A 23,318-nucleotide genomic window follows, 5' to 3' on the forward strand; every position below is an offset into this window, starting at 1 on the left:
AAGAGGTCAGGCATGATACTGTTGCTGTATCGCCCCGCTGAACTGAGTTGTGTTCTTAAATGGTGTATTGAGCCAGGCGATGTTGTTCTGTGCACTCACTTAAGGTGAGAAATGGTCTTTAAGTAGACCGAGGATTCTGTATCATAAGAGAACGTTCTTTTCTCCTATAAGCAAGGCCGTAAAGGTATGCTGGCGTCTAAGCACAATATTTATATTTTGTTTTTACAGTGGAGTTTATGGTGGCTTTTTTTCTGTTGCTGATTTTTATTTTTTAACAATAAACTTTTTATTTATTTATTTTTTTATTTATTACAGATTTTGTCTATAGTTCTAATATACAAAAGATTTTAATTTATTGCTATGAAGGCTTTATTGGCAATCTAGTTCTTAAAATTGTGGTTTTTAGCTTTAAAATATTAAATTACTGTACTCTTTTTCTGTAATTGTTTAATAAAGATTAAAAAGAAATTTAAAATGTATTTGTGATTTTTTTTTATTAAAATTAATTTTTTACAATTTTATTGATAAATTATTGTATAAATTATTAATTTAGGAATTAATGAAAAAAAATATTTTATAAAGATTTTGAAATTGTGTAAATACCTACAAATATGGTTAATCTTAATTACATTAAATTACAACAAAAGTTAATAATGTAATTGCTACATTTTTCTAAATTAAAAAATCACATGATTTTATTTAAGAAAATAATCATCTTTCATGTTATTAATCTTGTTTATATCAAAGATAAATTTTCAGTATAAAAAATAAGATTTTATTTTTTTGTCATAGACTTTCCTAAACTAAATTGCATGATAAATCTATTATTTTTAATATTCTTATTATTTTTAAGCCTCTAAATATTTATTTATAAATATTTAAATTACATCCATCTGTTAAATACATCAATTGTATTAACTAATCACAACTAAATAAATCTAATATTTTCACCTTTGAAATTTACTTTAAACTTTTAAAAGTTTTATAAAATAGCGATTTTTTGTTTATGTTATTTGCGTTTAAAAATGCAAATAGAAAAATTAGGCCCTTTTATGGAATGGAATGTTGAACGCATACATCTTTCACAGACTAAATCACTTTTAAATCGCAATTCACAATTAAAAAAAAAGATCAGTTTGGTTAAGAAGTTGAAAAATTTACAAAATGAGAGCTTGCAACCTCTACTTGAAGATTTGTCTACTGAGAATATGGAACAATTTTTTTCAGAAATAATTGATTCAATTTTAAGCTTAAAAGTAACATGTTTAGAGGATATTAAAAATATTATTAGGATTATTTCCATATATCTAAAAGATCATAAATTTATTAATATGTTATTTACACATTTAAATTCGACAGAAATTTATTGGCATAAGATTATTTTCATAGAAATACAAATTCTTACTGATACAAAGTTTAATTATAAATTAGCATTAAAATCACTTTTTAATGATGCGTCTAATTTATACAAAATTTTTTATATGGAATATGTCTTATATTTTTTTAATGATGAAAAATTAATTGCATTTATAAATAAGGAAAAAACTAAAATTGGGCAATTAGACATGAACCAGATTGATGACAAATATTCTGAACGTGTTTTAAATATATGTCGGGTTTTAAACATAGACATTATTGAACAAAAGTCTGATAACAACTTTAAACAAGTTATTGAATTAAAAGAAAACGAGTTTGATTTCTATACTTGTAAGTTTTTAGGAGAAGATAATTTTACAATTCCAAGACAAACAAAAGACATTGTAGAAATTTTAAAAAGTAATAAGCTGGACATTGGAAAAATAGACGCGATATCAAAATATCTTAGAAAAACAGAAAATGTAAAAATGATACCTGTTATATACAATAAATTAAAAAATAATATTTTTTGCATGCCAGTGTTGGCAAGAATAATTAGAAATTGTGGTATTTTGTGTAAAAAAAGTATTAATAAACTTCTTGAAGATGTTTTTGAAAATAAAATAACAAATCGCACAGATCTAATTAATACAATATTTTTAGTATCGGAGCTAATTAAATTTAGGTATATAGGATTTAATGAGTGTTTTAATTTATTAGAATATTTTTATAAACAGAAAGATATTGAAATTTGTTGCTTACTTATGAAAAATGTTGGGAGATTTCTTTTAGTAGATGAACAAAGTAATAACAAAGCAAGAAATTTTTTAGATAAATTGATTGCATACGGTAATAAATGTTCTAGTATTGAATGTACTCACATAAATGATATGCTTTCAGTTATTTTTTCAAAATCAGTGAGATATGAGTCAGAAGACAATATTTATAATTTTTTAAGTTATCATTTTAAAAATGGGGTGCATAAAACTGGTAGCAAAATTGATTTAATTCTTAAAAAAAACAAAAAATATTTTTTAAAAATACTTTGTGCTCCTTGGAAATTTAAAGATGTAGAGCTTGTGTGTAAAATTGCTTCATTATTTTGTTTAGATTTAATTTTAATTGATCTTTTACCTTTTATTATTGAACTTATAGGAAATTCGTACAAATTGAAAACGTTTTCATACACAAAATTTTTAAGTGGACTTTTGAAATGTAAAAATAGTAAAATCCAAGAGACGGCCATTAGTTCACTTTTTAATATAAAAATTCATAGAGAAATGAAGCTTCGTATTTTAATTGTCCTTCTTTCTGGTATGTCTTTTTGTGTAAAATCAAGACATATTCAACATTTAAAAAATGAATGTTCAAAAGTTAATACTATTGAAATTCATAATATGTTGTTTAATTTATGTGAAAGTATTGGTGTCAAGTACGAAAAGCCTTTTTATGAAGATAGTTTTGATGAAGAAATTAGACTTATGGAAAATTTATAAGTATTTGTGTGGTCAGAGTAATTTTATTAGAAAATTTAGAATACGTAAAATTTATTACAATGTAGATAAAGTGAATTTTTTGTATTTGTATGTAATAAGAATTATATTATTCGATTTTTTATATGTAAACAATGTTCTGTATACAATTGATAAGCGATCTACAAAAATTTAATATTTTACAAATGTATAGCTTATAAAATTAATGATTAAGTTACTTGTGTGAATATTAAAATAAAAATAATTTATTATAAATTGTAAATTTAGAGCTATTGATTAATTAAGATAATTTATTTATATAGTAATTTTTATGTTGTAAAAAATAAAAAAGATGAAAATTATTGCTAAAAAAAGATTAAATTTTTAAAATATTTATTTAAAAATAAATCACAGATTTTTAAAATATTTACTTAAAAATATAATATAAATTTTATATATTTACTTAAAAATAAAACATAATTTTTTTCAATATTTACTTAAAAATATAATATAAATTTTTAAAATATTTACTTAAAAATATTATATAAATTTTATATATTTACTTAAAAATATAATATAAATTTTTAAAATATTTACTTAAAAATATTATATAAATTTTATATATTTATTTAAAAATATAATATAAATTTTATATATTTACTTAAAAATAAATCATAAATTTTTAAAATATTTACTTAAAAATAAATCATAAATTTTTAAAAATAAAACAGTAAAATATTTCAGCTTTACTTTTTGTATAATTTCAACCCCTTTATGGAAAGAGAAGTTAATCCAAAACTTAAACAATATCAGTCTAAAATTATACAAGTACTTACAAATAGAAATATTGAAACATCACCAGAAAACATTATTAATTATATAGCACAAACAATTTTAGAGTTAGAATCTGATGCTTTAATTATGCAATTATATTCTATATTATTTGTGTACAAAGATTTTGTGAAAAATTCGGATTTAATTACTAGTTTAATTTTAAGTCACATTGAAACTGCTTTTCAAGAAAAAGCTTATCGATTAATTAGAATAATTTTAAATAATGATAGGCACTCTATCAACTTGTTTAAAAATCTTCTTGATATATTTTACAAAACAAATGATAAGAGGCTAAGAAGCATTCTAGAACTTTTTAATATAAAAAGTGAATTTGCTGTTCAACTTTATGATGATAACAATTTTATAAGATTTTATAATTTATATTTTGATGAATTAATTGGAAAACTTGACTTTAAAAGTCGTTTAACTAATTTTAATACAAAATATGCATACAATTTGTTGCTTAAATATACAAATTATATTATAAATGGTCCTAAGATCGATCAAGGAAATTTATGCGAAAAAAATATAAATTTGATTTTTTGCATTGATAAAAATGAAGAAACAATAAAAATTTCCATGGATCTTCAAAAAGTTGAACTTGAATATATTATTAATTTACTGGTATCTAATAAAGATTATTGTGGTTATGAAAATACTATTATGAAGATTATTAATCAAATTACAAATTATAATAATATACATTTTTTAAAGACCAAAAATTTTGTGATTGACTTATCTAAAAATTTAAAAAATCTTATTAAAGATATTCTTACAAGTAAATCAACTGATTTAAAATTGGCAGAAGAATTTTTTTACATAAATAGATTATTTTTAATTCCTCATTACATTTCTGTGATTAGAGAGATAACCTCTGTTAAATTATTACAGATTATTGCTAGTGCGGTTGATATAAATGTTCTTAGTCAAATTATTAAGCTTGATGTTAACTTATTGAAATTTAGTACTAATAATGATATCTCTGTATTTTTCAGTTTGTATGAACAAGATAATCTTATTATTAATATTATGCCAACTTTTCTAGATTATTGTACTGATCATCAAAATCTCATTGTCAAATTATCTGATTTTTTTTGTACAAAAATACCTACAGATTTCTTTGTAATTTGTACTACTATGAGAAATATTTTGAGATCGCATGAATTGAATATTAAAAAGGATTTAATATTAAGAAATTTAATTCCGAAAGAAATGAGTAAAAATATTATAAGGGAGATTACAAAACATGAATTATTTAAGGTTATTATTTGCCATTATCAGCATAGTGCTGTAGTTAATGATTTATTATTTACTTTAGGTAAGTATATTCCAAACTTAGAGGAAGATGGAAAGATTATAGTTGATGAAATTTTATTGGGAAATTTGACAAATTTACATTTACTTAAATTTTTTATCTCTGGGATGACTATCAGTTTAGAGTTTTTAAGTAAACTATTAGATGAATGCAAAAAGAATAAAGATTATCAAAAAAAGTTTTATGAAATTTTGTATTATTTAGAAAAGTTTAATAAAATTAATATTGATATTTGTAGTGATATATATGCCGATGATGCTATTAGCTCATTGCAAGCCAACTCTTTAAAATGGAGGATTCAATATTTATACCTTAGGTATACAAAAAAGTGTTGTAATAGTTCTGATTATTGCTTTATAAATTTTTTAATGGCTTTGACTTCTAGTCTGTACCTTGGAAATAAAAGTTGTACAGATGTTTGTGAAGGAATTTTAGATGATTTAATGATTTCTAATAATAAAAATATCCTTTTGGGGTTTATTGAAGATAATATTAAGAATAATGATATTAATATTAGATGTGGATGTCTTAAAGCATATGAATTTATTTTAAGAAATTATTTTAAGGATTTACATTTAGAATATATGGTGCATATATACAACTATTTATTTAAGATTTATAAAAATATTAATGCATTAATTATTATTAAGATTCTTTGTAATTATATACAATTTACAGAAGGTGTTGTTACAAAAGATTTAATTGATATTATTGAGTATTATATTGATACTAAAAAGAAAAAGTATAGAAAAGATTTAAAACATTTAGTAAGTCTTATAATTGATACTAAATCTCTTGATTTAAATAGGAGAATAAAACAATATTATAAATTTAAGATAAAAACAGATACAGAAGAAATTATCATTAAAAAGATTTAATTCAGTAGTTTTATGCGAAATAAAAAGTTATTTATATTTTTGTTGTAAATATTATTGGTACCATTTAAATGCTCTTAGTCTAAAAATATGAATTTAAAACCAAAAATATTTTTGACTTACTAAATTTACGAGAAAGACTAACACGATGTTAAATTTTTTACACTGAATTAAAAATCAATAAAAAGATTTAATTTTTAAGGGCATAAATGGAAAACATTATTAACGTGTTCTGTTCTGGAATAAAAGAATCTAAAATTATAAAAATACACTACAAAAATATAGAATCAAATGTTTCTAATACAACAAGTCATCTTAATATTCGAATTACAAGCAAGGAATCTATATTTAATATCCCTTTTGATATTTATTGTGTACAAAAAGATGGACGATATGTGTTCGGCCCTCTTAAAATTCCACTTGATTCTGAAATATTACCTGAAAATTTAGATTTTTTCAAATCTGAACTTTGCAAGTATTTAAAATATTACTTGAATAATTTTGATAACAAAAAAATGACAGTAAATGAAAAAGCAGATTTTGATTTTAGACACAATATTTATATTAATGCTGAAAATAATAGGTATTTTGCATTTTATAAAAAATACATGAATGGACATTTAATATCAACTGATAACAACTGTCTACATAATCTTACACATAAATATTCTAGTACAAAACTGCTAGACGACATTTTAAAATTAAAACCCAACATGTTATTTTATGCCACCATCCTACCTATTTTGCCTTTAGAAATAACATTATATATTTTACGACTACCAAAAGATAATTTAATAGACATTTTTTTTTATTTTAAGGTATACAGAATGTACCATAAAATTTCTCCTAGAATATCTTACTTATGTCTTAATAATATTATTAACAGATTAAAGGACACTCTTAATATTAATCTTATTGATAATTTTACTAATATTTCATACAATTATATTTTAGGATTTAATTGGAGTAAATACCTTAAACCTAAAGATGTTAAATATTTAGAAGAATATGATTTTATGAAAAAAAGATATTATTTTAAAATTTTATCTGGTAATTTAATTTATAAAAATGACACACCTGTTTTTAACAAACTAGAATCAAATTATGTTACAGATTGTTTTATAATAAAAACTGATAGAGGTGTATTTATTAATACCTTAAAAATAAAAGTAAAAGATAAGTATTATTTTTTACCAGTGTATCAATATGTAAAAAATAATGATAAATTGTTAGTAGACTTATCTATGTTAAATCATTTGGATAATTTTTCTATAGCAATAATTACATACGATGACGTATTAATAAATATTACAGAGATGTTTACTTATGTTAAGAAAACAATAAATCTTTCATATGAAATTTACGTAGATATAAATGTAAAGATATACAAATTTAGCAAAAAGTGTGCTATTATTTGTAGTAGTTCAAAAAAAGAAGATACTGATTTTTATTATTTTCTTGTACCATTTGGAGAAAATGCCAAATTTATTTATGCTATTTGTAGTGATTTTATGGAAGAAATTAATTTTTTATAAAAATTATGCATAATTTTTGAGAAAAAAGGTATTTAAAAGATATTTTATGTCTTTAATTTGTTGTTTAATTTTTACATCTTTTGTTAGTATTAGAAATGTAGTTTAAGTAGTCATTGTAAAATGTGTCAACACTGATGTGCAATAAAAGCTAATTACTTCGACATTTTTATTTGTCTAAGATTTGTGATAGTGTAATTTTTTTACTCAAATATAATATATTCTTGTAGTTTCTAGGTAATAGAATTTTATAATATACATTTACTTTTAAATTATGCTTTTGTATTTTGCTATCATAAAGTTTTAATTTGCACATTATAATAAATTATTTAAGTGTCATCGTCTTCTTTCTACGTCACGCAGGAATTTTTCTTAAATATTTAATTTGCATAAAAAAGATCATTATGATAAGAAATATACATTCCAATATAAATATCTTTTAAATTAATTAATCTTATTATTAATTTATCTTGTTAATTTTTAAGAAATACATTTTCACTCCCTTTATGGAGAATTCAAAAGAAAGTTCTGAATCCATTGATATTTCAAGTTCATCGGAAATACATCCAAACATAGACGAAAGGAGCTACAAGAACTTTAAAAGACAAAGAAAAATGGAAGAAAGACGAAAATTAAAAGAAAAACTAAACATTTTAAAGGCAAAAAACAATCCAACAGAAAAAGATACAAAAGAGATAAATAATTTAATCGAAGTATTAGAACCTAAATACAAAATAACAGAAGATTCATTTAGAGTTGCTTTTGAAACTGTGGAAGAAGCTGACTGCAATGAAATCTTAGTTAAAATTTTGGAGGATCGAAATTTAGAGAATTTTTCTGATTTAGTTAGTAAAAGCAATGTTAATGTTGATAATTTAGAAGAGCTAATACTTTATAATTTAAGTGAAAGTATAAAGGAAGATAATGAAAGTATTGGACTTTTATTAAGTAAAATATGTCTTTTTCTAGGTTACTATAAGTTACATGGTAAAAGAATGTTAGATAAACTTATTGATGAACTAAAAATTCCTTATAAATCTGAAATATTTGAAGAAGACGTACAGAAATATTATTTAGAATCAAGAAATGCCATACTGACTATGGATGATGATAAATAAAATGTTTAGTTTTATAAATTAAATGTACAAATGATAATCTTGCTTTTTAAATTGTTTTAACCTTACAGTTGTCTTATTAATTAATTTTTAAATTTTACAATTTATTTCTTACAATATTTATTTTAAAAAAGGATTGTATATTATCGCTTTTTCCAGAGGAAGGTAAATATTTACAATGATATATATATTATTTTTTTGATCATGGGAGATTAGCTCAGTGGGAGAGCATTAGACTGAAGATCTAAGGGTCCCGGGTTCGAACCCCGGATCTCCCAATTTTTTAGTTTTAAGCCACAAATTTGTAATTTTTCCTAATTGAGCGATTTAATTAAAAAAATTATAAATTTAAATATTTTTTTATGCAATAAAACAATAACCGAAGGCTAGTCGGGCTGGATGGTGGTTTCGGAAGACGAAAAGAACTACTTTTAATATGCATATTTATTTATAATTAGCTTTTTTTGTTTATCTGAAACAGAAGGCTACAGATCATTCTCATACGTTTCAATTCAGAGGTTTTAGTCTTATGATTGGCGAAGTAGAAACCTTCGTTAGTAAAAACATTACAGTTTTTCAGTAATTCTAAAAAACAAGAAAGTTAGTTACAATAATTTTTAAATCAAATAAATTAAAAAACATTTTCTTTTTTACTGTTAAATATAAATTTTATTCTTATTTTTATCAATAACACTTTTACTAACTTTGCTTTCTTCCTGCATCGGGTAAAAAAATATTATGAATTTATACAATAATGTACAACATTATTATATTTCGACAATTTTAATTAACAATTACAAATAAATAATTATTTTATTTATCATATAAACATATTTGAAAAGATAAATAATCATTTATTAGAATTTTATTTGAATCTGAAGCATAAAATTTTATCATAAACAATAAAAAATGATATTAAATCTAAAATTATTAACTATGTTAAAAATAAAAAATTAAATATATTTAATCTTTAAAACCTTAAAATTTTATTATCTTATTTTTCAAAACTAATTACTTTACAAATTAAAATAAATGGTTAAAAAAACTTGTAAAAAGTATCTTTAAATACATACAAATAATTTAATTATTTGGTTGTAATTTATAAAATTAATTAAAAATTTAGAAAAAAGTTTAAATTTTTGCTTTTAAAAAGCCCTACATGATTTTTTGCATAAAAATAATTTTCTGTTCACTAAATTCAGATAATTTATCTATGAACTCAAATTCTTTACAGTCTTGTGAAAGCAATGTAGATACTACTAAGAACAATGTAAGCAAAGCGTTTAATGCTGCGGAAAATATTTTTTCAAATAATGAACATCATTTGAAAACATTTACAACAATACCAAAAGCTGAAAATAATGAGAATTTTTTATCAGATAACGTTCTAAGTGAGATTATAGATTCATTAATGTTAGATCTTGATGCATCTAGATTTGTCTTCGTAAATGAGAACAAGTTAGATGTTGAACCTCTTGAGAATAACGATAATGAAAGTGACGGGTTAGTATCAGATTTGGATGAACAAATCATTCATCAAGTTAAAAATAATACCACCTTTAAAGATGTACAATCAATCTCTGATTATGACGTAAAGCAAACATTCAAATATTATAAGAATTTAAGAAGTAATGATAATATTTACGATACAATTAACAATATTGATAGCAGTAAGCTATTACAAAATGTATCTGCGGATAATTGTGCTAAAATTTTGTCTTTTATAGCTTTTGATTTATTTGCTGTAGAACAGACAGATAATCAGCAAGAAAAAATACTTCTTAAACAACTTAGAAAAATGGAAAAAGCAAAATTCTTTGGCGATCCTGAGCATAAAGCTTTTCAAAATTTTCGAAAATTTAAATATTATTCTAGAAAAAGTTATAAAAGCTTTGTTGAGAATGAAATTCCTAATTTTAAAAATTTAGTAGAAAAGACAAATATTTTACAAGAAAAAAAAGATTTAATTATTTCTTCTCTGAATCATCTAAGAGATTTTTTAGTAGATGTTTGTTCCGTGAAAATTAGTGTAAAATTAAATAAATTGGATTTTTTGAAGCAGTTAATTAATGTCTGTAATACATTAAAGAAATATACTAAAGGGAATGAGTTATTTAAACACACTAAGATTATTTACTTGGTTATAACAGAAAATCAAGATTCATTACATTACCTCAAAATATTTGACAAAATTAATAATTCAATTGTGAAAGCAGTAAGTAGATGTAAAAATGTTTATCCGAGTCTTAAAGATCTAAAGAATTATATTTCTGAAAAAATAACAGAAGATGAATAATTTAAATCAATAAACATTTTATTTAAATAAAATTTGTTAAAAATAATTTTTAGTGTCTTACAAAAAAGTACTTAGAATAAAAAGATACATAGAATAAAAAGATACATAGAAGAAAAAATACTTAGAATAAAAAGTACTTAGAATAAAAAGTACTTAGAATAATAAACAGCTTAGAATAAAACATTAATTAGACTTAAAAAAATATTTATTTTTCAAATACAAATACTTTTAACATTTTTTCATTTTTTATAAATAAGTAATTTTCATAGCCTACCACCTTTAAAATATTTCCGCATTCAAAACTTCTACCATCTATTTCTATTTCATTTTTTTTTATGCATATAGATCTTTCACCTGTTTTTATAACTGTATTAATTTTAAGTGGTTTAAGTACAGAACAACAAGGCTTCTCTATAATTTCTAAATTCAGATTGTAAAATACTTTACTACCATCTTTATATGTAATAAGAAATCCTTCTGTCATTTCTTGTACTTTGCGAATATTATCTACTTTTAAATATAAAATAATATCTTCAATAGTTTTATAATTATTTATTAATAACCTGTATAATATATTTATAATACACTTTTTATCTATAAAAAGTATAAGATTGTGTTTTATAATTTTATATAACTTAATACTTGTACATTTATTATGTGTGTATATTTTTATAGTATTATTAGCGAGAATGAGAATATTTTTAGAGGTGGCATAGAAATCATCACATAAAACAGGAATATTGAATATTTTGTATGTAGAAGAATTGTAATCGTATGTAATGGGCTGTAACATAAATAAACAAAAATAAAGATTGTAAATCTTTTGTGTGTCATATTTAAAAAAATTGTTGGGAAAAGAAAACAAACTTTCATAAAATTATTTATTAAAAAATAATGTAACATCATCTAAAAACTGGGATGCATTTAACGTACCATCTTCCTTAAATAGTTCAAATACACTTTTAGACCATTTCTCAGGTATAAGTTTATTGTCTTTATACACTAATAAAGTATAAATAGGATTAGGTGGTAGTATCTCTGTACAAACTCGTATTGATACTACTTTTTCTGTCTCTTTATCATTCTTATCTTCTTGTACATTATTTTTTATTACTTTAGTAAAATAATAAGTAGTACCTCTTAATGTATCAAAAATGTATACTATCCCATTGAGGACAGAATAAATACACAGACACCAGATCATAAATACTTTATAATCTTTAAATTCAAAATTCATTGAGAAATAGGTTAATAATGCTGCTAGAACAGTGCTAAGTAATCCTACAGATATTTGAAAATCTGTGTAAGTATTATTTAACTTGTAATTAAGGTCTTTTACCAAGAAATCTACTAAAATCTCATCTATAAGAACTTTAAGATGTCTAAGATTGTAGATATCCCCCTTTACAGGTTTCTTAGAATATTTTAATTTTAACTTATCCGACATTTAGGGGATAAAAAATATTTAAAAATAAAATAGCATAAAATAAAAGAATGCAGTGAATATAAAAATAATATTAAAAAGCATAAATGAAATAATATAAAAAAGTATGCAGTAAATTTATACTAAAAAAGCCACCATTAATACATAAATGTTAAAATTGTTGTATTAATATAACTTAACTTTTAAAGAACCTAATAATATATACAGAAAACTAATGTAAATTTAATATTTATCAGATTCAAACTTTTTATATATATTAATCTTCTAATTATTAGAATATATAACAGATTTTTTACTATAAAAAATATTAATTTTTTATACCCTCAATGACATCAAATTCTCAACAATCTTCTGTCTTTTCTTTTCATGATGCTAGTAATGACAATACTCTTAATCTTACACCATCTCATGAAGATTTATCTTCTACGGTCTATTCTCCTATTATTGAAACAGAAAGAGTAAAACTTATCTGGGGAACATCTATTAATGTCCAAGAGACATCAGAAAAGTTTAAAGAATTTATTCAAAATATTGAAAATTATCAACATATTTTTGAGAATATGAATATGACTAAAAAATACATCTTTACTCTTGATTGTAGTTTATTACCCGCTAATCTTAGTAATCAGATTTTATACTATCCTTTAGAAACATTACCTATTCTTGAGAATGGCCTACAAGAAGTATTTCTAGAATCGTATCCTAATACTACTAGTTTAATTAAAATTAGATGTATAAATATTGGAAAGGAGGTTAATATAAGAAATATAGATCCTAAAGATATCGATAAGATTATTAAAGTAAATGGTATGGTACTTAGAACATCTAGTGTAATACCAGAATTATCTAAGGCATCATTTTCCTGTATAAAATGTAAAAACACTGTAGAGGTAGAAAGTATTAAGGGATTGATTACACAGCCTGTTACATGTAAATGTAGTGGAAGGTTTACATTTGAATTAAAACATAACAAAGGGATTTATGATGATAAGCAGATTGTAAAAATACAAGAATTATCTGAAAATATACCTGATGGTACTACACCACTAACTTTAACTATTATATCTAGAGATGATTTAGTTGACAGTCTTATTCCTGGGGATAAAGTTGAAATTATTGGGGTGTTAAGGGCAGTACCTGTACGATTAAATGCACATTTAAAAAAGATAAAGAGTACATTTAGGACTTATTTAGAATTAATGTCATTTAGTGTTAAGAATCAGAAAGAAAAGAAAAGAGACTATTTAGAAGAGATTGATGAATTAAGACGCGATCCAGACTTGTATACTAGACTTTATAAGTCTATAGCTCCATCAGTTTGTGGAATGGATTCCGTTAAAAAAGCCCTTTTGTTACAACTCTTTGGTGGTGTAAAGAAAGAGTTGGGGAATTCGAGACTAAGAGGAGATATTAATATTCTATTAGCGGGGGATCCTGGTATCTCTAAATCTCAATTATTAAGTTTTATGAATAGAATATGTGAGCGAGGTATGTACACCAGTGGAAAAGGTACAAGTGCGGTAGGTTTAACAGCCAGTGTTTCTAGAGATCCGGATTCAGGACAGTATGTCTTAGAATCGGGTGCTCTTGTTTTATCTGACAATGGTATCTGCTGTATTGACGAATTTGATAAAATGAGTGATAGCACCAGAAGTGTATTACACGAAGTTATGGAACAACAGACTGTGTCAGTAGCAAAAGCGGGTATTATTACTACTTTGAATGCAAGATGTAGTATTTTAGCTTCTTGTAATCCAATAGAAAGTAAATATAATCCAAAAAAAAGTATAATTGATAATATTAATTTGCCTCCTACTTTATTAAGTAGATTTGATGTTGTATGTCTTCTTATTGATAGATTTGATGAGTCAAGGGATAAAGAAATTGGTAATCATATTATTAATATGTATACAGATGAAGAAGAAGATATTAGAACTGTTGATATTAATTTATTAAAAGCTTATATTGGAGAGGCTAAAAGAATTATCCCTAAATTGACAGAAGATAGTATTAAAGTGTTGAGTAAAGCATATTGCGATTTAAGGCAAATTGATAACGGCAACACGATTACTGCTACGACTAGACAACTAGAAAGTCTTATAAGATTAAGTGAAGCACACGCGAGAATGCGTTTTTCTAGTGTAATCATGCCTTCTGATGTTAATGAAGCCTTAAGGATTGTTAAGGAATCTCTTCTAATGTACGCTATTGATCCTGTTACTGGTAAAATTGACATGGATATGATTATTTCTGGTGTATCTGCATCTAAACAAAAATTATTAGAAGTCTTAAAGGATAGTGTTATAAAAATACTTAAAAAGAAGAAGATGGACATTTTAGGATTAATTAATGAAACAAAAAGTAATGAAAAACTTATGATTGAATGTCTTAAAGATTTAGAAAATGAAGATTTAATATGTAAAAATAGTAATGGTGAATATGAAAGAATAAAGTAATTATAGTTATATTGATTATTTTCAATTAATAAAATATTCTAATTAAATATGTATAGTAGTTTATTACTAACTGGCAACCTACAAACATTATATATTTTGCTTATTGTGGTGTGACCACCACACATAAAACTTTTCCCAATCTGTCATCTTTTCAACAATAAATACTTTATTAGTACTTAATAAATCTTCAATAAATTTTACAACTTCATCTGCTTCATTACCTTCTATTAAACATGTGTTATCTTTAATAAATATATCACAGTTATATTCTTTTTCTAAATGTCTTATAGTGCTACCCTTCGGCCCTATAACTATACCTATTTTATTTGTAGGTATATTAATCTGTCTACTGTGTGGTAGTAAACTGTCTTTAGTACTTAACAGATATTTTTTATATTTTTCTGTCTGTAAAGTTGGAGGAAGATTATCAAAATTATCTAAAATACTATTTATTTGAATTAGACGGTGTTTTCTTATCTTTCTTAGCATAAAAGGGTTGTAAACAAATATTTGCTTAATAAATGAGTGATATAAAAAACAATGTCTGTAGAAAAAAATTAATTTATTATTTATGTTATTTTAGTACATCAATGTTTATTCTTATTATTAAATTAAACTATCTATAATTTTAAAACAATAAATTACCGTTTTAATTAAAATTAAATTTCTTTTATAATTAATTTACAATATCCTACTGTTATCTTTAATTAGGTAATTATGGAAGGTAGACTGCTTTTTAGTAGAAAGAGGCTTATTCGGCATGTGTTTATATTTTCTTTTTTTAAAAAGTTTATATTTTGATTCGATACAAAACGTCTTACTAATTTCTTACAGTTTGTGTCTTAATACTGCTTTGTTGATTACCGACGGTAACACTTACTCTTTTACTTTTATATAACATATGTTCTTTTTATTTTGTAGTTCTTTTTTTTTTTACAGATGTAGTAGTATCTTCCATTACCAACATCGAACTTGTATAGTTTCTTTGTTTATTTTTACTTTATTCTTTGTTAATATCATTGCTTTTCGTGTGTAAAATGTTCATATCAAACAAATGAAACTATAAAAATAACAAAGAATTCGAGGTACCATTAAAACAAAAGAGCAAACAGCCGTAGACCATCACGATTAAACATTAATAAATTTTCTTAACTTAAAATTTACACCAATTTCGCCCATGGGACCACAAGAACAAACCTTAAAAATTTAAGTGTTCTTGTAACTCATCTCGCAACTGACCGATTTCCTGATGAATACCCCCAAAAGAGCTCTACAGTACAAGATCTTTCTTATAAATTTAGTTCTATAAATTTTTATAACAAATTTATAAATTATAGCTTTTTTACAAAATCCATCTAACTTCATTAAAATTTATACTTCTGATACAATTTCCTATTTTCCTTTGTTTCATGCGTATTTATTTTTTGTGTTTATTTATTTACGCATGGATAAATTTTCAGAAAACTTAAAAAATATAAAATTATTAAAGTTAAAATATCAAACAAATAAGAGTTTGTCTAATACAAGTGAGATGCACTCACTTATAAATTCAAATGATAAATTAGTTGAAACAGGAAATATTAAAAACAAAATACTTTCACAATACATTGATGAAAGAAGGGAATGTATAAACATCTTTGTTACAAAACAAATGGAGGCTTTAAGAAGAAAAAATGCACTGCAAAATATTGAAGAAGATGCTGAACATTTTATACGATTAAATGAATACATAAAAATATTACTTGAAGAAAATGCGAATCCAGTAGATAATTTACTGTGTAACTTAGAAAATTCAGAAATATATTTGGAAGAAAGTAATAAAAATCTAGAAAGATACAAGAAACGGTGGTTAAAATGTTCTACACTTAAAAAAATAGGAAGAATTCTACTATTATTAATATTTGTATTATATCTATGCAAAATTATTTCGATGTTTAATTAAAAATAAATTAATTTTAATTTATTTACACTACTTAATTATTAATTAAATTGTAAATGTATCGGGTTTTAATTGATTAATGTTTTTTGAGTATTACAATTTAAATTAAAAATTATTGTTAATTATACAATTTAATTACATAACAGTCTAACAATTTTTCTTGGCTCTCTCCATAAGATTATATAAAGTGGGTATTGGTAAATCTACTATATTATTCTCATATGATTTGTCTTCTTCCTCATTGCCTTTCCTCTTTGCAGTTTGTCTTGTGTTCTGGAACCATTTCTGTATGCTTTTAGGGTGAATATTAATTAATAAAGCCAAGTCTATTATAGTAGAAGTTGAAGGAAATCTAGTAATTTCAAAGACATAGTTTAGTACACAAGTCTGCAATCTTGATTTTCTTATTTGTCTACCATATCTATGGTCATATTTTGTATACCGTGTTAATTTAAGAAGACCAAGTATGCTCTGCCATTCTTTAGGGTTCATGAACATAAGGCTTGATTTTTTGTTAATAAATAGGCTTGTAATGTTTTTTTATATCAGAGTTAATCATTTAAAAGTCAAAATGTAAAACACAGCTTGTTATTAATAAATATTATTTATAAACAATACCTTGATTGACGCAATTTAAGGGAAATTTCTAGTTAGTAAGACATGCTATGTTTAGATTTTGAGTGATTAATTATTTTTGATTTCGTAAGTAAATTGAAAATAACAGAATTAAATTAATAAACATGCATGAAAAAAAGTAATAACAGATCATTTAGTAAACAAATAAAAAAACATAAATATTTCGAAATAATTGTAAAAAAGATAAATTTTAAAAAATATTTTTAATATTTATTTTTACAAGATTACAACTATATTCTAAAATTTAAATAAGAATACTAATTATTTTTTTTCAGATCATTTTTAGTATTTGATAAAGTTTTAATAAAAATTGAAAATTTTTGCTTTGATCAAAAAATATTATTGAAGAGGATTATTTAAAAAATTACTGATTTTTTATCAAAAACAAGCATTAGTTTGACATTTTAATATGAAGTTATTGTAAATATAATTTATTTGGATTTTTATTCGTTGTAATATGTCTTATTTAAATAAATGATATAATGTTTTATTTAAGTGTTTTGTAAAAGAATTTACATAAATTTATCTAGTAGATGATTTTAATAAATAATTTCTCAGGTTACATTCTTTTTTGTACAATAAGAGGAAATAAATAAAAGTATAAAAAGTGACTCAATTTTGATACGAAAATTTGTTAAATCATAAAGAAAGTTTACAAATATATAAATGAGCATGTGAGAAATGCTGTAATAAGAAGGCTTTAACTATAAACATTTTTAAAAAACCTTCTTTTAACTTATTAAATTTATATATAATAAAGACTATAGTTCTGTCTTCTCACAAAATGTATTCAATTATGTACAGCTAATATAAAAGAAATATTTATTACATTTGCACAATAAATACCCCTTTTATGGAAGGTAACATAATCAATGATTCTATTTATTCTAAATTTGCGAGAATATACACTACACGAGTAAAACTTTACAATAAAAAAGTAGATCTAGAAAGAGAAATAGAAGAGAAACTTAAAGAACAGCAAATTCTTAAGGCAATTTTACTACAAAGAGAAAATGAAAATCTTAAATTGTCTAAACCTCTACTTAAAGATTTTACTTTTACTTTAAGTAAAGGCTCAGATACGTATTTTGAAGTACTTGAACTTTCCTTTGAAAGTTCAAATAAAAACACTAAAGAGCCTTTATTAAATTACAAAGCTAAAAGGGTGTATTTAAGCTACAAAGAAAATGATAGACAGAAAATGGTTTATATCTGTGAAATAGCAGGTAAACAAATTTCTATTACTACTGAAGATGGTACACAGTGGAAAGGACAAGATCTATGGAAGAAGTTTTTAGAAGACTTTAAACAACCACTGGAATTTAAGACTCTAGAACATTTTTTTGGTCTTACGTATAAACCCGTTCAAAACAGAATTGAGAAGCAAAAATCATGTTTTATGTGAATTATCTGCAAAAGATAAATATAATATTTTTAATAAATTTACTGTTATTTATTGTCTTATTATTTACTGTTATTTATTATCTTTTATATTTACTTATATTTATTATCTTTTATATCTACTAATATTTATTGTCTTATTATTTATAATCTTTTATATTTACTTATATTTATCTCCCTTTATATTTACTAATTTATCTCCCTTTATATTTACTAACACTTGTCTTCTTTAATATTTACTGTTCTTTTGCACCCCAATGATCCCAATTTTACTGGATGAAATAAAGTTAAAAATACAGAAAATTTCTATGCAAAACGAGCATCTAAAAAAGTTTAATTATAAGATGGAAGCATTAATAGTTTCTTTAGAAACATTTACTATACAAGAAGATGAAAACTTAGATAAAAGTAAGGATACCATTAAAACACAACAATATTGTTATAAGAATGAGATAATTAGCAAACCTACCATTTTAAATCATAATAAAATAAATAAAGAATATAATTTTAATGATATTCCTGATATACAAAAAGTATCTAAACTATTAAAAAAAGAACAAACAAGTAGAAATTACAAATCCGAAGAAATTTCTTCTGTTGACATGTCACAAACATCTTTAGATACAAGTTTATTATTTGATTTGAAAAACGATGTACTATCTAAAGCGCTTACAGATAAAAATTTGAGTAAAGTAAATAAAGGACATCTTATTAAAGTCTTGGATGTGCTTAATAAAAATAAACAAGGTATTATGTGGGAAGATCTGATTCAAAAGTCAGGTGTACCAAGATACAAATGTATAGAAATATTAAATTGTCTTGTTAAGAGTGATCCGCCTTTAATGATTAAAAAGCGAGATAAAGGATTTACATGTTTTATTAATCCTAATTAAAGAATGTAATATAACATTATTTCTAAGTAAAATTTATCGGATCTGTAATTTACGATAATGAAATTCTGTGTGTTGGAATTAAACATGGGTTTAATAATATTTTAAATGTATTGGAAGTGGTTCTTAGAAATGATGACATATTTTTATTATTCTTATACTATGTTTATTATTAAATTCATATCCCTTAACGTTCTAGTGCATCACATTTCTAATTAAAAAAGAAAAATAAATCTTATTTTTCTAACCCTTTATGCTCGAAATTGAAAAAATAATAAATAAATTGCATAAATCAAGCCTGGAATCAAACTTAGAAGAATACAATCTACTAATAGAAATGTCTGACAGTTACAAACACAAAGTTAAAATATTTAAACTAATTAGTCAAAATTCTAATGATCACTCTTTATCTTTTCCTTTATATTTCCAACTTATTACAAAACTAAAAAATAATTACGAAGATGAGCTTGTTATTCAATTATGCGAATATTTTAAAAATTTAAAATCTACGCATGAATACGATTGGATAGCAAAAATAATTTTTCTAATTTTAGAATTTACAAAAGATAGAAAAAAGAATAATGAGATAAAATTACTAATTTTAGAAATTATAAAAATGTGTGCATCACATATTAACATTATAAATTATATTTACAACTTTTTACTAAATGAAGGATCATCAGAAATTGTTTATGCAATTTTGGTTTTTATACCAGAAATTAGTGATGAATTTGTGAGGATGGCTATTCAGCAGACAAATCAAATTATTTTAAAAAATTGCTCTCTGGTTTTAGTAAGTCTATGTCAAACACAAAGAAATTTATTTATTAATTTTAAACATTTTGATGTATTTCTTGATTCGGAACATTATTTTTTGAGAAATTGTTACCTTGAAATTATTTTTAATTTAGTAGAAATTTATAAAGAAATTGAAGATATAGAAGGAATAAATAATATTATATTTTTAATAAAAGAAAGACTGCATGATGTATATTTTAATGTTAGATATAAAGCATTAACATTATTGGGACAGCTATTTGAAAATAACTGTGTGCCCTTAGACATTCGTAATTCAATAATAAAAAGTATTGGAGATAGAATTTTGGATAAAACAGTTTTAGTTAGAAAAAAAGCTGTTATGATTTGTAATAACCTATTAATTAATAATCCATTTATCTCTGAATTTAATTTATCAAAAAAAGAAAGTGTAGATCCAGAAAAAATAAAATATTATGAGGACCTTAATGAATTTCATGATGTCATAAAATCTATTTTAGAAAAAGTTATGACTTTATTAAATTCTGGATCTATTGGTGATAATCAGGTTTTTTTAGATTTTATAAAATTATGTTTATATTATGAAATAGAAGGTTCAAAAGATTACTTTGAGCAAACATTTGATCTTGTATGGGAAACAGATTCAATTATTTCTTGTTTTAAGGATATTTTAATAAGATTGAAAGCTAGAAAAATTTCTATTATTTCTTTTTTAAAGAAATTTGTGAATCAACAGAGAAATAAGTCATTTGAAAAAATAATAAGAGAATTGTATAAAAAAGGGATTATTAATATTTATGAAGATTTATTTACTGATATTTTTAGAAATAAGGATTTATATGAAACATCTTTTTTACTGTCCTGTTTGGGTAAATATTTAGATAATTCTAAATTTTATGAATTATTAGTTCACACTACTGATATTTTATTTAGTATTTCTACTACTGAAGATTTACACCATGCACTAAACATTTATATAAATATTCTTAAGTTAAGAATTAAGCATAAAGAATCAGAAGATTCTAAAATAATAGCACTGATAGTTAAAAATATAGTTAAAATGACATTTTTAGATTTTCAAGTTATACAAGATTCTATATCATTAATTTACAGAATTTCTAAAGAGCCAGAAATTCCTATTAAAAATTTAATTAAATCGATGAACAATAAAAACCTGAATTTATTAAAAATGATTTATTGTGTTGGATGCATTGGATTGAATCATCTTAAACATTTAGATCTTTTAGAAAAGATTTCTAAAAGTAAAAAAGAAAAAATAACAGTAATTGTTCCTGAAGATATAAAAGAAAGAAGAAAAAGTATAAATGCATCTAGAATGAGTTTACAGTCCTTTATTGAAGAGGATGATGATAGAAATAAATCTAAAATAAAAAAAGAGTCACTAGATACTAAAAATTTAGATGATAAAACAGAAGAAGAAATTTCTGATTTCTTCTTCTATCTAAAAGAAAAGGATATTTTTTATAACAAAGATGGTCTTCTTTACGACTTTGCTAAAATTATTCCCGAATTTTGTACATCTGAAGATAAAGACCTACAAGAAGTAGCTTATTTAGCACTTTTTAATTTGATGTGTGTAAGTTCTGAATATTTTTTAGAACATAAAAATTTATTTATTAATGCATTTACAAATGACAATGTAAAAATTCGAGCGAATGCTATAATTTCAATGGGTGATTTTTTATTGTTTTATAATTCACTCGTAGAAAATAATGCGAAGCTTTTATTTAATGGACTTACAGATCAAGAAATTTTAGTAAGAAAGAATGCACTACTTACAATATACAGTCTTTTAAAAAGAAATATAATAAGATTAGGAAGTAATTCTATTTATTTGACTAATTTAGTATTTGATGATAATGAAGAAATTAAAAATATTAGTAGAAATATAATTTATGGATTATCTGAGAATGAAAATTATATAACTACAATTGTATATGAAAAATTAAGTCATAGCGATGTGGATTATACAAAATATATTGAATTTTTTATTCCATTACTTAAAGATAAAAGTAAAGAGACGATTTTTTTAAAATTATTACGTACTGCAGTTAATAAGGAAGTTTTAAAATTTATGTTTAACAAGTTTAATTTTGTAGATAAATTTCTTGAAGATATTAAACATATTGAAGAATTTAAAAAATTGGAAATTAAAATATAACTTAACTATGTATTTTTAATTATTTATTTAAAAATTTTTTATTACAAAATATAACTTAACTATGTATTTTTTAATTATTTATTTTTAGCAGTTTATTAAATAATTTATTTTTATTACATACAAATTAATCCCATGGTGGTCGTTTAAAAACAGTGGTGTGTGGTAATTTACCATACATACGCCTGTGTGCTTCATGAATGTGAGAAGGCAATAATGGCCCATTATTATTTTTTTCTTCCTGAACTTGTTTAGCCAGTTCCACCATCTCACCAACATATATTTTGGCGAGACCACTTACAGCAATAACCATATTTGGATTAACAGCCTGTCCAATAACACTTGCTATAAATTTTTTAACCACATTTTTAGGAAAATTAGATCGCCTAAAGGTTTCATATCTATGCAGATCTTCTTCTGATAGATCATCTATAGCACCCTGGTACTTACGAAAATCCTCCTTAAAACATTCAGAATCAGAGCTATTGAGGTCTAATGCTTCAGAATCTTCATCAGAATTATTTATTTCTTTTTGTGATTTTTTGTCATTGGGTAAATCTTCCTGTTCTTCTTTCATGGGTAAATTACAATAAAAATATTATAAATAAATTTAAACTTAAGACATTCATTGATAAGCTTTGACTTAAGTTATTCATTAGTAAGTTTTGACTATAGTTGTTCATAAATAAGTTTTGACTATAGTTGCATAATTAATAGGGTTTGACTATAGTTATTAATTAATGAACTTAAATGTATTTTATAAAAATGTATGTCTCTCCACTACATTTTAAACAAAAATAA

At 23.2% G+C, this 23,318-nt stretch overlaps 15 protein-coding genes and 1 non-coding gene across 16 annotated transcripts; 11 read left to right on the forward strand and 5 right to left on the reverse strand.

The window, feature by feature from the left end:
* Positions 1-1,025: 1,025 nt before the first annotated feature.
* Positions 1,026-2,852, forward strand: AAJ76_180001026 (hypothetical protein; the record flags this gene model as incomplete). Its single annotated transcript, XM_024474264.1, has 1 exon — positions 1,026-2,852. One exon carries the CDS (start codon positions 1,026-1,028, stop codon positions 2,850-2,852), a length of 1,827 nt encoding a protein of 608 aa, XP_024331263.1.
* A 750-nt stretch (positions 2,853-3,602) lies between these two features.
* On the forward strand, positions 3,603-5,855 carry AAJ76_180003603 (hsp90 family chaperone; the record flags this gene model as incomplete). Its single annotated transcript, XM_024474282.1, has 1 exon — positions 3,603-5,855. The coding sequence occupies one exon, from the start codon at positions 3,603-3,605 to the stop codon at positions 5,853-5,855; it is 2,253 nt and encodes a 750-aa protein (XP_024331264.1).
* A 206-nt stretch (positions 5,856-6,061) lies between these two features.
* AAJ76_180006062 (hypothetical protein) lies at positions 6,062-7,387 on the forward strand (the record flags this gene model as incomplete). The annotated part of the gene is made up of 1 exon (XM_024474303.1): positions 6,062-7,387. One exon carries the CDS (start codon positions 6,062-6,064, stop codon positions 7,385-7,387), a length of 1,326 nt encoding a protein of 441 aa, XP_024331265.1.
* A 503-nt stretch (positions 7,388-7,890) lies between these two features.
* On the forward strand, positions 7,891-8,502 carry AAJ76_180007891 (hypothetical protein; the record flags this gene model as incomplete). The annotated part of the gene is made up of 1 exon (XM_024474305.1): positions 7,891-8,502. One exon carries the CDS (start codon positions 7,891-7,893, stop codon positions 8,500-8,502), a length of 612 nt encoding a protein of 203 aa, XP_024331266.1.
* A 202-nt stretch (positions 8,503-8,704) lies between these two features.
* AAJ76_180008705 lies at positions 8,705-8,778 on the forward strand. Its single transcript has one exon. It is a non-coding gene; the product is annotated as a tRNA-Phe (tRNA).
* Positions 8,779-9,658: 880 nt separating this feature from the next.
* Positions 9,659-10,795, forward strand: AAJ76_180009659 (hypothetical protein; the record flags this gene model as incomplete). Its single annotated transcript, XM_024474306.1, has 1 exon — positions 9,659-10,795. The coding sequence occupies one exon, from the start codon at positions 9,659-9,661 to the stop codon at positions 10,793-10,795; it is 1,137 nt and encodes a 378-aa protein (XP_024331267.1).
* A 205-nt stretch (positions 10,796-11,000) lies between these two features.
* AAJ76_1800011588 (hypothetical protein) lies at positions 11,001-11,588 on the reverse strand (the record flags this gene model as incomplete). Its single annotated transcript, XM_024474265.1, has 1 exon — positions 11,001-11,588. The coding sequence occupies one exon, from the start codon at positions 11,586-11,588 to the stop codon at positions 11,001-11,003; it is 588 nt and encodes a 195-aa protein (XP_024331268.1).
* Positions 11,589-11,672: 84 nt separating this feature from the next.
* On the reverse strand, positions 11,673-12,242 carry AAJ76_1800012242 (signal peptidase 21kda subunit; the record flags this gene model as incomplete). The annotated part of the gene is made up of 1 exon (XM_024474266.1): positions 11,673-12,242. One exon carries the CDS (start codon positions 12,240-12,242, stop codon positions 11,673-11,675), a length of 570 nt encoding a protein of 189 aa, XP_024331269.1.
* Positions 12,243-12,565: 323 nt separating this feature from the next.
* Positions 12,566-14,695, forward strand: AAJ76_1800012566 (dna replication licensing factor mcm4; the record flags this gene model as incomplete). The annotated part of the gene is made up of 1 exon (XM_024474267.1): positions 12,566-14,695. One exon carries the CDS (start codon positions 12,566-12,568, stop codon positions 14,693-14,695), a length of 2,130 nt encoding a protein of 709 aa, XP_024331270.1.
* An 87-nt stretch (positions 14,696-14,782) lies between these two features.
* On the reverse strand, positions 14,783-15,184 carry AAJ76_1800015184 (hypothetical protein; the record flags this gene model as incomplete). The annotated part of the gene is made up of 1 exon (XM_024474268.1): positions 14,783-15,184. The coding sequence occupies one exon, from the start codon at positions 15,182-15,184 to the stop codon at positions 14,783-14,785; it is 402 nt and encodes a 133-aa protein (XP_024331271.1).
* Positions 15,185-16,139: 955 nt separating this feature from the next.
* On the forward strand, positions 16,140-16,637 carry AAJ76_1800016140 (hypothetical protein; the record flags this gene model as incomplete). Its single annotated transcript, XM_024474269.1, has 1 exon — positions 16,140-16,637. The coding sequence occupies one exon, from the start codon at positions 16,140-16,142 to the stop codon at positions 16,635-16,637; it is 498 nt and encodes a 165-aa protein (XP_024331272.1).
* Positions 16,638-16,781: 144 nt separating this feature from the next.
* AAJ76_1800017126 (homeobox domain-containing protein) lies at positions 16,782-17,126 on the reverse strand (the record flags this gene model as incomplete). The annotated part of the gene is made up of 1 exon (XM_024474270.1): positions 16,782-17,126. One exon carries the CDS (start codon positions 17,124-17,126, stop codon positions 16,782-16,784), a length of 345 nt encoding a protein of 114 aa, XP_024331273.1.
* Positions 17,127-18,123: 997 nt separating this feature from the next.
* On the forward strand, positions 18,124-18,675 carry AAJ76_1800018124 (hypothetical protein; the record flags this gene model as incomplete). The annotated part of the gene is made up of 1 exon (XM_024474271.1): positions 18,124-18,675. The coding sequence occupies one exon, from the start codon at positions 18,124-18,126 to the stop codon at positions 18,673-18,675; it is 552 nt and encodes a 183-aa protein (XP_024331274.1).
* Positions 18,676-18,928: 253 nt separating this feature from the next.
* Positions 18,929-19,564, forward strand: AAJ76_1800018929 (hypothetical protein; the record flags this gene model as incomplete). Its single annotated transcript, XM_024474272.1, has 1 exon — positions 18,929-19,564. The coding sequence occupies one exon, from the start codon at positions 18,929-18,931 to the stop codon at positions 19,562-19,564; it is 636 nt and encodes a 211-aa protein (XP_024331275.1).
* Positions 19,565-19,814: 250 nt separating this feature from the next.
* AAJ76_1800019815 (13s condensin subunit) lies at positions 19,815-22,520 on the forward strand (the record flags this gene model as incomplete). The annotated part of the gene is made up of 1 exon (XM_024474273.1): positions 19,815-22,520. One exon carries the CDS (start codon positions 19,815-19,817, stop codon positions 22,518-22,520), a length of 2,706 nt encoding a protein of 901 aa, XP_024331276.1.
* A 124-nt stretch (positions 22,521-22,644) lies between these two features.
* AAJ76_1800023094 (transcription initiation factor tfiid 28kda subunit) lies at positions 22,645-23,094 on the reverse strand (the record flags this gene model as incomplete). The annotated part of the gene is made up of 1 exon (XM_024474274.1): positions 22,645-23,094. One exon carries the CDS (start codon positions 23,092-23,094, stop codon positions 22,645-22,647), a length of 450 nt encoding a protein of 149 aa, XP_024331277.1.
* Between the last annotated feature and the right edge of the window lie 224 nt (positions 23,095-23,318).

Source organism: Vairimorpha ceranae (genome assembly GCF_000988165.1).
Source record: "Vairimorpha ceranae strain PA08 1199 chromosome Unknown NODE_18, whole genome shotgun sequence".
NCBI lineage: Eukaryota > Fungi > Microsporidia > Nosematidae > Vairimorpha > Vairimorpha ceranae.